At 34.9% G+C, this 13,899-nt stretch overlaps 1 protein-coding gene across 1 annotated transcript; it reads right to left on the bottom strand.

Moving 5' to 3' along the window:
• Positions 1 to 1,151: 1,151 nt before the first annotated feature.
• LOC131036360 (BURP domain-containing protein 16) lies at positions 1,152 to 2,468 on the bottom strand. The gene is made up of 2 exons (XM_057968225.2): positions 2,388 to 2,468; positions 1,152 to 2,249 (listed from the first exon to the last, which is right to left on the bottom strand). The coding sequence occupies exons 1-2, from the start codon at positions 2,433 to 2,435 to the stop codon at positions 1,314 to 1,316; spliced, it is 984 nt and encodes a 327-aa protein (XP_057824208.1). The 5' UTR covers positions 2,436 to 2,468; the 3' UTR covers positions 1,152 to 1,313.
• Positions 2,469 to 13,899: the final 11,431 nt, after the last annotated feature.

Consider the following 13,899-nt stretch of genomic DNA (forward strand, 5'->3'; position numbering starts at 1 on the left):
TAATTGTACCAATTCATAGTTAAAATCACCCTTGCAAATATGTAACCAAACTATGAAATTAGAGAAACAATTGAGCATAATTGTTGATATGTCAATCTCACTTCTTAATAGTTGTCTCTTTTATACATTTTTTTCATACTCCATGCTTACTCATGGTTGAGAAATTTGCAAGATGAGAAAAGATCTTAAAGGATGAAACAAACTGATATAAAAAAAAATCATATTGATCTTATACCTTGGCTCAATGATTAATTACTTTGTAAATTGATTTTCTTTGGGTCCATGTACCATGAAAGAATGTAAAGAACCAATGGTGCAACATTACGAAGTGAATACACGTGTCCTAGATTTCTTTTGTTCAAAATTCCTTAAAATCTCTTTACAATTTTTACCTCCTTTCTAATTAGACAAAGCTATTTCAAATAGTTATTTCAATAAGAGAATTTTTTAATTTTAATATTTTAATAAGATATTTTCTTTAAAAAAAAAACTACGCATGGTAAAATTTTTAACATGACTGGTGACGCTGGCACAACATGCCCTCCGGCTCCACGTGAAATTCTTTTGACCTGGAGCTATGAATCGGTGAAACAACAAATGGAGGACCTCTTCCCCACACTTTACATGATCAAATCGGTGAGCACAATGGCCCAGTGAAAGCACAAGGCGTGTGAGCTTAGTGGCCCAGTAGGGATTTGAACCTTGGCAGTTGTTTCACCAACAAAGTGTTTTAACCGTGACACAACACGTCTGGAGTCATTTGTTTTTCCCATTTCAATATATGCACTTGAACAATATCATGAAAGCATGATGAACACAAATTTCAAAAGCTATTTGATATGCAATATAACAAAATAAAAATTAACACATATGTCAATGGGCCTCTGGTCTGTTAGCGAAATTGAAAGGTTCTTAATGAGCCCACTAGAGATCAAGTATTGCTGAGTGCAAGACTCAACATCATAAGAGATGTGGTCGAAATTAGATGAATAATCCCCAAAAAAAATAAAAATATATATATATATAAAGAAACCACTCATTTGATAAACTTATTTACAACTATTGAATTTCAAAATCAACACTTATTAAAATTCAAATTATATAAACATTTATTCATTTATTATTATATATATTTATTAATCGGAAATATTGATATAAGAAAGTTATATTCTCTTCAATCTTAGAAACAACTTTAAGTCCCATTACAGCATTAATTGTAAATCTCTTTTCAGTGAGAAAGGAGGACACTACTACGTTATACATTCATATGGTGATAAGAACCATCCATGTGAACTACTAATAACTAGTCACGCTTAGGCCTTAGGCGTCCAAAGTAACATCTCCCCGAAAACGGGATGACAAGCTGCCTGATTTCCTCCCGCTCCATCAGACAAATAATGACACACTGCTGTAGCGTTCCTCCTAACCTTCTCATTCCCCTGCACTACCTCCAACTGCAGATCAAATACCTCACTTCCCTTGATAGAATGACAATAACTCACCCCGTAAGGAAACGCAAAGTTATGACACGTTACGGGCGGTTTACCTCCCATCATATTCTCCCTCTTACTCACTTTCGTAACCCTAACCCGCTGATCGGATCCAACAACTGACGTGTCAGTAAACAGGTCCACGTCAGATCCCAAACGAGACACCACAAATTCCACCATGCCTTCAACGGAGGTGCTGCACGTGTGCACTTCTCCTTCTTCACCCCTTGCCTCGCACATCTCCAACGTGCTCACCATGCTGCGGGACAAATTCGACCCGCCCGAGATATTCAACAAATTCAGAATTTGAGAAACATTTGCAGTAGAAAACGGCGGCATCATCTGTGCTAACTCGCTGGGCAAAAATGAGACCAAATATTTGCAAGGGCTAAGATCCGGTAATATCATTTCCCCCGACTCCTGCAGCTCCTCTTTGTCGAAGAACACGTGCTCCTCGATCTCCCCAAGTTCGGCATCGGGATTCGCAAAAATTGAACCACGTCTCGCAGGAAAACTGACGTCTTCACTGCATATCAAACCGGCGGCGCCGCAGAATTTGTGGGCATCGAAAGAAGCAGCGTCCATCTTCTTCAGCCCCGCCGCCAAACTCTGCAGCTCTGTTAGAGAAAGAGGGGAGAGACGGGCCACGAGGGTTTGGGGTATAGCGACTTCTGGAAGCTTCTCTCGCCACCGCTGACGCTGCAACTCAGCAACGTTGCTGCTAACGGCACCGACCTGATGGAGCCATGAAATAATTGCCTGAAATAATAAGCCATGCCCACGGTATCAGTCTTCCTTGTATGCTCAATTACTTAACTAAACAACTCAACAACTAAGAGAACTAAACAATTAAAAAGTAGAAAGCAGAAAGCTTATCATCTTTGAAAAACAACTCACGCTAACTCCAACCAGCAGGAGTAGCAGAAATGTGCTTCTTGTCGCCATTGCCTTCACTGCCTAATGTTGGCTCATTTCTCCTCTATTTATAAGAAAAATTTCTCAAACAGTCAGCAGATGCTAGTTCTTATTCTTTAATTATGTAGGCTAATAATTAAAATTAAATAACTATTTAATATTTTATTAATATAGTATTTAAATAGTATGGACCAATCGTTATCGAACCCAAGACAGAAGTAAATGTGTTTAAATGAAAGGTTGTAGATTTAGGAAAGCGTGGTGGTACTGTGTTAGTTTTGGACCACATTTTTATTATATTATGGAGATTAGTTCTTATGCTTTGACACGCAACAAGACTTGGACTAAAATTTCTACATACAGAATAATCTTTTTGTTTTGTTTGTCCATCTTTGGGTTATGGGATGAGAGAATCATTTTTTTCTTTTTTTAACACACTCATTATGTAGTACCGGGGTCCACTTCTTCAATGAAAGTTAAAGGTTATATTTGATATTAAATGAATTTGATAAGTGTATAATTAATTTAAAAGTAAATTATTAAAAAATTGATACATGAAAAATATATTAATTATTCACAAGTTTTGATACAGCATTCAATATTGAGATTTTTACTAATCAACTCTCCTTTTACAATCCATTTAATTTAAGAAATATATTTTGGGTTAGACACTTAATAAATATTTAGAGATTATGTTGTTTCTAGACCTTTCAAAAGTGTGTGGTTGTTTTAAGAGTTCTTGTATTGATGAAATCAAAAGAAAGTTAGTTAAAAGAAAACAATTCAATTATAAGACTGCATTAAATGAAATATAAACTATGTATTGGTGTTGGAAATAAGACACACCCTGACCGACGATGGACTGGTCTAAAAGGGACCAGTAGCTCAGTGGTAGAGCACTCCAGCAGCCTATGAAAGATCCTAGGTTTGAGTCCTAGCCAATCCATGTCTCAACACTATGCACCACCAACTTTGACTATCAGCTATGAAAAACAATTCTATGTATCACCACTGTAAACAACAAACCTTTATAACAACTGACACAGTCAACAAATAAACAGTGAACATGACTGTTTATTTGTCTAAGAGTTGATCGTCATAGGGAACATAATTAATCCATACGAACCCTGCTCATTAACCATGATGTACTGCTTTTTGTTGACTTGACTCACAGATTTCATATCTAGACACCTCGTGATGGGAAAGTTAGCATATTAAATGCGAAGTCAGTCAATCCAAAAGCTTGACTGACCCATGGGAAATTCTTGATATTATAGCCCCTCAATCAAGTTCTTTAGTCAAATTAAAAATTGAAGCTTTCACATTTATGCTAACTATCACATCGTGCTCCATATATGATATTCGTAAGGCAAGTGAACAAAAACAGGAGCTTGACATGCTAGGTACTCTCATTGATGCTCTTTATTTTCAAATTAAGGCAAAAGATTTGAAGTGCTATAAGCTGCATGCATATATGTGGGCTCATCCTAGATAGGCGCTGTCCAGTTACTACTGTCATACTGTGATTGTAATGATGGCTCTCATTTCAGTTGTGCCACTGAATGACTACAAAGCCAGCGGCCATCCCATGGAATGTGGAGTCACCTTTTGGCTTACTCCACGACTGACGAGAGGGATAGCTCTCCAACTTCTGTAATTAGATGGGCGTCACCTTTGATCACTCTAACCACAATGTAATCTGTCTCAATCTCCAAAACAAGACCATCTTTGGCTCATTACCTGTCAACTTCCCCACCTTTACCCACCTCACTACACTCAATCTTTCCTCTAATTCTATAACAGATCCAATTCCATCCACTGCCTTCGCCTTTTGTTCTGCTCTAGCTTTTCTTTCTCTTGACCACAGCAATGTCACCGGCACACTTCCCTTATCTCTCTCCAGATTTTATTTATTTTTTAAATTTTTTGGTCATTTTTTTTTTAAAATTATGTTGCGGTTATGTTCAAAATGTTGAGTTTGGTGAAGACTCTTTTTAGAGTAAATAATTTGTAAGCTGTTGCAATTTATGGGTTTGTTTAGAGAAATATTTTAGATTGTATAAATTGATTATTTTTTAATTATAAAATTCACCTACTTAAGTGTAAATTAAAATTGTTGTGTGAATTTGTGATTTTGAGGTTTTTATAGATGGATTGTTAGAATTTGTTTGCTTTGAATTTTTTATATCTAAGTTGTTGTAAGAATGACCAATTTTTATGAACATATTTGGGTAACCTATTGAATTGAGAGGGTTAAGTTCACTTTAGTCAAGCCCCTAGTAGACCAATCCAACGATGCTAAACTAAGATCAAGGGTGCAATGGATGTAAATGGTGTGCTTTGATAACGTTGCTATAATCTTTTTGTTCTTTTTGTAAATTAACTCTAGTGTGTCCAATTAGAAGGCCTTAGGTTGTCATTTATTATCTCAAAAATGGTTTTGAGTTAATATCTTTAAATAAAACAATATAACACACACAAATTAACACAAGTATGTGGTAGGTTTGATCATAATGGTTAGTGAGAATGCAAATATGTATAAATCTAAAATTTAAATATTAAGGATTAGGGTTTAAATTTGTAGATGACCTAGTTCAGGTGCTATCCTACACGTAATTTATGGTGATGAATGGGATATCTATGGACCCAAATTAAATCTCTAGAGATGAGTAACAATGGGATTGTGATAAGGAGATGTCATGAGATAAATTTAAGAATTAATATCCCAGTTGTATCTTGTTAATATAGTTAGGACATTGTAAATAAAGTGAACCCAAAATATTAGGTAAAAGGGTATGTGCATGAAATTTTCACCATTACATTTTTCTCTCACTTTGATGTGCATGTGAATTACTAAGCAGATGTATTTCGAAGTAAAATAAGGAACATGTAAATTTAATATTTTTTCGAATTACTCACAAGATATGAATCTATGTAAAATAATAAATCCTTCTTTCATTCTTCTTGCAATGGAAACTTCACTAGATACCTACATTGTGCATAAAAATAACATAATAAGTAGAGGCTTTTTCTCATTTAAAATATGAACACTAACTTTAATTTCTTGAGAAGAAAATATCCTTGAAGAAAATAAAGAGAGTTAACTTATTGTAGAAAGTGATAAATATTTGAATATGTAAAAATATAGAAAGGAATCTAACTATCTTGATAAATATTTGATTCTACAAATAATATAATGAAACATGGTTTTTTTTAGTGGAGAAATGTAATTTAGGACTACTAGCACATAGTAGAGGCATTTGATAATGCACAACATGAATTGACTTTGCATATAACATAATAAGGTCCATGACTATGTGCAAATGTATTTGTAAGATTTGGTTATGAATGTTGCCACCCAAGATCTAGAGGCCTAATGGAAAGCACGAGAACAAGAGAGAAATAATATGAAAAGAATAAACAATGTTCCTATCAATAATGCAAATAGAATCAATCCACTAGATTTAATTACATGGATTGAATATAGATAGGAGACCCCTTGGTTATATCATTTTAGCAACCTAAATTGTACTCCCTTATAATTTTATCATCATAGGGGCCCTCACCTTAGCATTCATGTCTCGAGGCCTCATTGGAGCCCTTATTCTACTTATACTATACAATAAGTTCATCTTTTTTAGAATGCACACATTTTGCCCCAATTTCTTGGTCCCTGACTGGTCAGGTTGGTCAAGACCAAGGTGCTTGTGCTCTGGTTCTTCCAATCACAGCTCATTTGGGGCCCCTTAACGGTAACATCATTTGGCTAGGAACCTAGATTCCATGTCAGTTCATGTCAAAAAATTAAGTTTTTTTTTGACAATCACATGTATAAAAGGAGGTATACCCCTCTCATTTTGTTAACCACTTTTGATATTTGTGCAATCAATTCAACCAATCAAGCATTTAAACTCAAGTGAGCAAGCAATCAGTCTTCTTTCAAGCATTGGAACAAAAGTAAGGTCAAGATTCAAGCATTGGAGTTGACATTTATGTTCTATGTTTATGAAGACTTTATGAAACCATAATTCCTTGTGGAGACAAACAAAACTCCATTAAAAGGTATATCATTAGTGTTTAAGACTTTATTTAGTATTTCCTTCAAAAGGAAATCATTTTCATTATAGAAATTCAGTTATATTTCATTTCTATTTCATGGTTAATTTCAAAACTAGGGTTTGACCTAAGGAAAACCCCTGATCCCAAACATTTTCCCTTCTCTACTATGTGCATGAATATGTACAAAGATGTGATCTTTAGAATTGATATTATTCATAGAGACGAACAGGTTCCCCTTTAGATGAAAGAAAGTCCAGAGGATTAGAGAGATGGGCATTCTGGTCTCGACATTTCTAGAGCTTCTTCTAGGAATAGATCCGGGAACACCCACATATTACTCAAATCCAGGTTTGTGGCTTGAGCCAATGATTGTAGCTCACTATTTATGTTGGAATCCAATAACATTGAGAGGGGGGATGAAAAGTGTTATACCAGAATGATTAATTTTAACCTTATTAAAACATGCATACACCCACTGGTATACTAGTACATACATAATTAAAAGAAGTAAAACAACCAATAAGCTAATCACATAAATGAGAACCATAACACACAAATTTATAAGTGGAAAACCTCAAAGAGGAAAAACCACAGTGGTATTTGTGACCCACAATATCAATCCATTGAGCATATGCAGATATATTACAAAATATGAGGGGCTTGCACTTGCAGGAAGGCTTACAAGCTAGATCACACTTCTCAATCACAAAATGATCCTCACTGACTACATAAAATCCAAACTACAATCCAAAGAAGTGTTGAACTGCTAAGATAGCATCTTCTATGCTAAAATACAGTTCTGGTTTAATCTTTATCTGTTCCAGTCTGAAACCCTAAACCCTTTACCGGAATAACCCTTACACAAATTTCCTCACATACATGATCTCTCTGATATATTTCACATCATATTACATTCACATATCCATAATATCCTATCTCATGTCTATGTCAAAATGATCTATCAAACTGACTTATATACCCTAACATATTTGCATGTCTTATGTAGGCTTACAAAGATATATACAATATCAAATTATATGTCGAGCAAATAACATAAATGCATAAATATTAGAACCAATTGTCGATGCTGGATCCATGATATGTCAGCCTCCAATATCAATAACCTTTACTAAACCATGTCGACCTGCATTGTTGGTAACCAAAGAAATCCTTCTATCATGTCAGTGTCGATACTAATGGCGGTGTCAGTGTAGTATATGTGAAGTGCCTCCCAGTACACAACTTAACCAAACCATGAAGCCGGAACACAATACCATGTTGCCATCAATGACAACATAGTGAAACCAGCCAATTGAATGTGAATTTCCAACAATCTCCCCCTTTGGCATTGATGGCAACACTCATGTGAAAAATGGTCAAGGTTTCATCCGTTGGTTTCATCCTGCCCTACTCCCACTGAGCTGAATTTCTATTATCCATTAATGTAAAATACTCCACATCTCCATAACTCCATGACTCCCCTTAATGTATACAACTCTTTTTTTCTTTTTCACATCTATAATACTCCCCCTTTGACATTAATGCCATAAAAAAATCTAAAAAGAATGTCAAAGAAAAAGAACTGTACAATGAATATCCCAAAATGTCTTACCGGAGCTTGACAAATTTTAAATTTTTTGGATAAGCCTTCTCCAATAGCTCAAGATAAGTATCCTATCTTGTTTTGAATGCGTCGGAAATAGATACAAGTCCACTCAATGTATGTGCAAAAAACTCTTTCTCATTTATCTCTGTCGGTGTGGGCTTTCCCACCATATCCATGCATTCTTTCTTATGTACACTGAGTGAATCCAATCAGGGACTCACCAAGCCTCTTAGACTTCTATCTCTTCTTATTATTTTGTCTCTTTCCTTCTCAAGAACATAAATTTGGTTCTCCAAAATCAAAATTTGATCATCAATTGATGTAGTCAATGAAATGAATCCATGAAAACAATTAGCTATATTTGTAATTTTCTCTTGAATTTAATTTAGCTTTTTATCCACATTAGCTGTAAATATATCAGTGTTACAACATACCCTATATATATTTGTACATTTCTTCAAAGAATTTTCTATTAGTTTCCACTTCTCATCAATCTTTTTCTTCTCAGATTCAATTACCTAATCAAATGCAACTCTCTTAGCATGAGTAAATCTCTCTAGTGCTTGCCGGTTTGAAATTTGTTGTAAGGATTGAAAATCCTTTGAAATATGCTCAGTAATTATTTTAATCTTTTCAAATGGGCTCGCTTCATTTTAAATATTGCACTCTAGGACTAGTCCTATGTAAAATAGTGATTGATTGATCAATAATCCCTTTATCTGTGGATCATTCCTTCATTAGTTTTTGTGCTGCCATCATCATGAGTTTAGTGGGACTCATCTCTATTATGTTTTTCATTTCGACCTGGGAGGTGTCAATTGACAACAATGATGGACCAACTACCGGTTCCCTGACAGATTCCCCTTTCTTCTCTTCTGAAGATATATCCTTTATTACTTTCTCACTTGCACTAGTGGCTTCACCACTTGGTGTAGTCTATGTAACTGTTTGTTCCTTTGTAGGAACTATAACCTCAACTTGTGCATTTGTATCCGAAGGACAGTTATCCTCAATATTAGTATCTTATACAACATTATCTTGTTCACTCTTTGTATTAACCGGTATCTCAATATTTGTCTGTACATCTGTATTTACTGGGGGCTCAATTTCCACTATCTTAATATTTTTTAAAACTGAGGGTGAAGTACCCATAGTCCCTTTTCCTTTTTCTTCAATTGGGGTATCTACAGTGTTTGTTTTGGTTTCCAGTGAAGTAAAGAGTCCTTTTTTCTCTCCAAGGAATTAAAACCATGCTTTTTGATTCTCCTTTATTATTTCATTTACTCTTCCTATCATCAGACTAGTTATTCTATGTTTTCTATTAAAAAAATTTCTATCTGCCACCTCAAATGTCTTTTCCATTTCATCTAGAGAAATAGTAACACAAATAGATAATAGCTCTTGAATTTTAATATGTTTATCTTCTTGCATGGCTAATAGTCTTCTAGCATCTAACATATTATACAATTCAACCGGTATTTGATTTTCTATTTCTATTAAGGCTTTCTTATAAATATTCAGATATAATAAGATTTCTTCCTCTACCTCTCTTTGTTCATCATCCTCTAAGTGCTCATAATAAAATTGAACATTCTTCAACATGCCATCTTTAGTGATTTTATCTACTAATTTTGCACAAGTTTTAGGTGGTATGATAGTCACATTACTAGATTCAATTGCTAAGTCAATGTCACTCTACTTCTTCCTCTTTGCAGTACCAGATGCAGCGAAAGGCATTGCCTTTGGTGCTTGCTTTTGTGTCGGTATTTTAATTGTAACCTTCCTAACTGGTTTCTTCTTAGCTTCTACCTTTGTTTCCTCTATTTTCTTCCTAACAACCCTCTTAAATGCTAACGGTGTGTCATCCTCAAATTTTTATTCTATAGTAACAGGCTCAATATGTACTTCAGGATTCTTCCTCTTCCTGCCTTTCTCTAGGACAACATCAATTAATTCTTTGATGTCCTTTGAGACCTTCTCCACAAATTTTCTTTCTTTTCCCTCTTGCTTCTCTCTTTTCTTCCGGTTGAACTCTATTTCAACCTCTTGTGTTTTTTGTTGTGCAGTACCACAGGGCTTCTCTGCCTCATCAATTGGTGCATCATTCAGTATTTTTGCATAGGCATCAAGAATTTGTGCATCCACCTCATAGCCCATTTCTTCAATCCAAATATTTCGGGGCTTAACTGCTTCCATAAGTGTTTCATCCTGCTTTACCATGAAGCATATGTCGGTGGAATATTTTTTTACAATATTCTTAGGTACCCTTACCCTAGACCTCATAGCTTTCTGGAATGCTTTGAAATATCCACTTACCTTATCACCTCTCTGACTTCATAAAGCAACAATTTACTGTTTCAATTGTCTCCCTATCGGGATGTCAAATGCCCATTGTCTTTTATGAAAACTGGGTGTATCATTCATGAAATATAACATCAAGCAAACTATCAAGTTTCCATACCAGAATGTACCCTTCTTTTCACCCTTAATTTTTTCTAGGTTTATTAACAACTCATCTAGCATCCAATGCATAAATATAATTTTACATTCTCTCTCACCATTTTGTATGTAGCCAAAATGCATGAACTGGAAACAAAATTCTGTTGATTTGATTGAGTTACCTTATACCTGATGATCATGCTACTGAATTTGATGTCCATGTCGGTGATAGTGCTAACTCTCATAGATCTCTTGTCGGATATCACGCTAGTGATCTTTTTCACAAAACCATTTGAAACCTTCTTGTTTGGATGTTGCCCAACCAATGGTAAACCAGTGATTTCTCGGATGGATTTTTTGGTGATTTTGTAAGGTCTATTTAACCATATAAATTCCCCATGTACTCTGCTCAAAACATATTTGATTATCTCATCCTCAAATTCTAGAATATCCAAAATGTTGGTAAACCCTAGGTCTTCAATATGCTTGAATGTCGGTTTAATCTTTCTAGATTGTCCCATCAAATCACTCATATACATGCCCTTAATTTCATAAGTTCTCAAGTCCTCAATGTGATAGTGAATATATGCCCTAACATTCTCTACATAGAAAAATCCCTCCGGAACGTGATAAAATGCTCCAACCAAATCTTCCAGGGTAGCCACATGTGGATACCACTTGAAAATTGGCCTGGGGTGGTCCTTGACCTCTACTATAGTTAGGTTTGAAACAAAAATAGGAATAGATGATGATCTCACTTCTATGTTTAAAGATAAATACCTTTTGATCACTCTCGGTAAAAACCTCCAACAAATTCTTCTAGACGTCGATGAAATCGCTCAAGAAGAAATCTGATTGCTCTGAATTGCCTTTCATCACTTTTAGTCACTCTGAATCACTTTGAAGTATCTCTAAATGCAAGGTGATCAATAATGAATTCAATTCAACCTTTTAACCTTCGAGAAAAATGCTAATCTTCCATTGACATAAATGACTGCCAGTGAAAGATACTGGATCTCACTCAAAACATATCCATGCCGGATAATCATCTCCAATATCTGGAACATCTTATAGAACATCTTATAGAACCTCTTCGTGAATTTTGCCTACCCCTAAGGCATCTACCTTAGTTACCGGATGAGCTACCTGCTGGTGTAGGAGCAGCCTCTTCTACCGGATAAGTAATCGGGACATTCCCATCTAATGATTGTTCTTCAGTATTTCTAACCCATCTCTGAGTATGATCTTGCCAGATTTCACTAACCTTCTCTTTTCCTTTCTCATTTGATCCTCCATTACCAACCGGTGGATTTCTTCTTCTACAAAATTTAGTAATATGTCCAACCTCATTACATGCTTAACATGTAACATTGTTCCTTTGAATTTCTTTGCTAAAACTGGTGAAATTGCTTGACCTGCACTTATTAGCCATATGTCCAAATTTTCCATATGCATAGCATTTAAAATTCATTCCGTAATCTTCTATTTTATGACCATACTTATTGCATTTGGAACATTTACCAGAAGCATAATCAGGGTTCTAATTTTGTATATTTCTACATTGCCTAGCCATGTGACCAAATCTATTGCAAACAAAACATCTACCATTAAATTTATAAGCATTAAATTGCCTTACTGGTGTCTTATGGATTTTAACTTCATTAGCAGTACCAGAACATTGTCCTTGCTCAAATCCAAGTCCACTAGAATCTCCAATCTACCTTTGTCTCTTTAATAACTCATCTAGCTCTACTAAGCTACTCTTGAATTTTTCTTTATACTCACTTGTAGTAGTTGAATCTTCTCTCAGAATTATCATTTGTCTCTCAAGCTCTTGTTCATTACTCTAGGATTGTACTATATTAGTTCTCAACATATCATTCTCATGAACCAACCTACCAAATTCTTCAAATTTGTTCTTTAGGGATACAACAAGATTTTCTTCCTTTTTCTTTCTGTCCTCAATCTCCTTAGACATCCTCATAGTTATAACTTGCATTTCATTTTTCATAACCATGTTCTCCTGACTTAATTTCTAACATTGTTCCTTAAGTGTATCTTTCTCTTCATCATCCTGACTTTGCAAAATTTCCTTCCCCCTAGCTTAAATAGATGATAACCTCTCTTGTAAGACAAGAATGAAATCCTTGGTAGAATTTAATTCATCTTGTAGCTTTAAATTCTTCATTCTTTCAACATCATAATCTTCAAGTTCCATCTCAAGTTACTTCTCCAAAAGCCATATCCATGGATTCTGGTTTCAGAATCTTCCTCAAGTTGTTTAACTTCCTCTGAGGCACAAGACTCTGATACTGACTGTTGGAATCCAATAACACTAAGAGGAAAAACCATGGTGGGATTTGTAATCCACAATATCAATCCATTGACCATATGAAGAGATATTACAAAATATGATGAGCCTACACTTGCAGGAAGGCTTATAACCTAGAGCACATTGCTCAATCACAAAAGGAGCCTCACTGACTACATAAAAATTTAGATTACAATCCAGAGAAGTGTTGAACTACTAAGATAGCATCTTCTATAACAGAATACAGTCCTAGTTTAATCTCTTTCTGTTCTAGTCTGAAACCCTAAAACCTTTACCGAAATAACCCTTACATGAATTTCCTCACATACATGATCTCTCTGATATATTTTGCATCATATTAAATTCGCATATCCATAATCTCCTATCTCATGTCTATGTCAAAATGATATATCAAACTGTCTTATATACCCTATACAAATCTGCATGCCTTATGTCGGCTTACAAAGATATATACAATATCAAATTACATGTTGACCAGATAACATAAATGCATAAATATTAAAACCAATTTTTGATGCCGGATCCAAGATATGTCAGCCTCCAATACTGATAATGTTTACTAAACCATGTTGGCCGACATTGTCAGTAACCAAAGAAATCCTTTTGTCCTGTCAGTGTCGGTGTTGGTGCCGGTGCTGATGTACTATCTGTGAAGTGTCTGTTAGTATACAATTGAACCAAACCATGAAGCCGGAACACAATAACATTTTTCCATCAATGACAACATAGTGAAACCAACCAATTGAATGTCAATTGCCAACAATTTATGCATTTTTACTTCAATTCAAATGTATTTACCCTAAATTTAGCATTTTCACAATTCAACTTAAAAGAGGGTATCAAATCCTAATACAATGAATCCAATAAGAATTATCAACGCTATCCTTGTTGATTTGATGCTAGATCTATTAGCTTCACCCCTCTTTAATGTGGCAGTCTTTAAGAGAAACTTAAATAAGAAATCTTCTTATGCACATCGAAACATAACATTTCAAGATGAAGTACAGTATAGAATCATTAACAACTCATGAGTAAGCAACATATAGCATTGTTTCAAT

The sequence above is a fragment of the Cryptomeria japonica genome, chromosome 2 (genome assembly GCF_030272615.1).
Source record: "Cryptomeria japonica chromosome 2, Sugi_1.0, whole genome shotgun sequence".
Taxonomy (NCBI): Eukaryota; Viridiplantae; Streptophyta; class Pinopsida; order Cupressales; family Cupressaceae; genus Cryptomeria; species Cryptomeria japonica.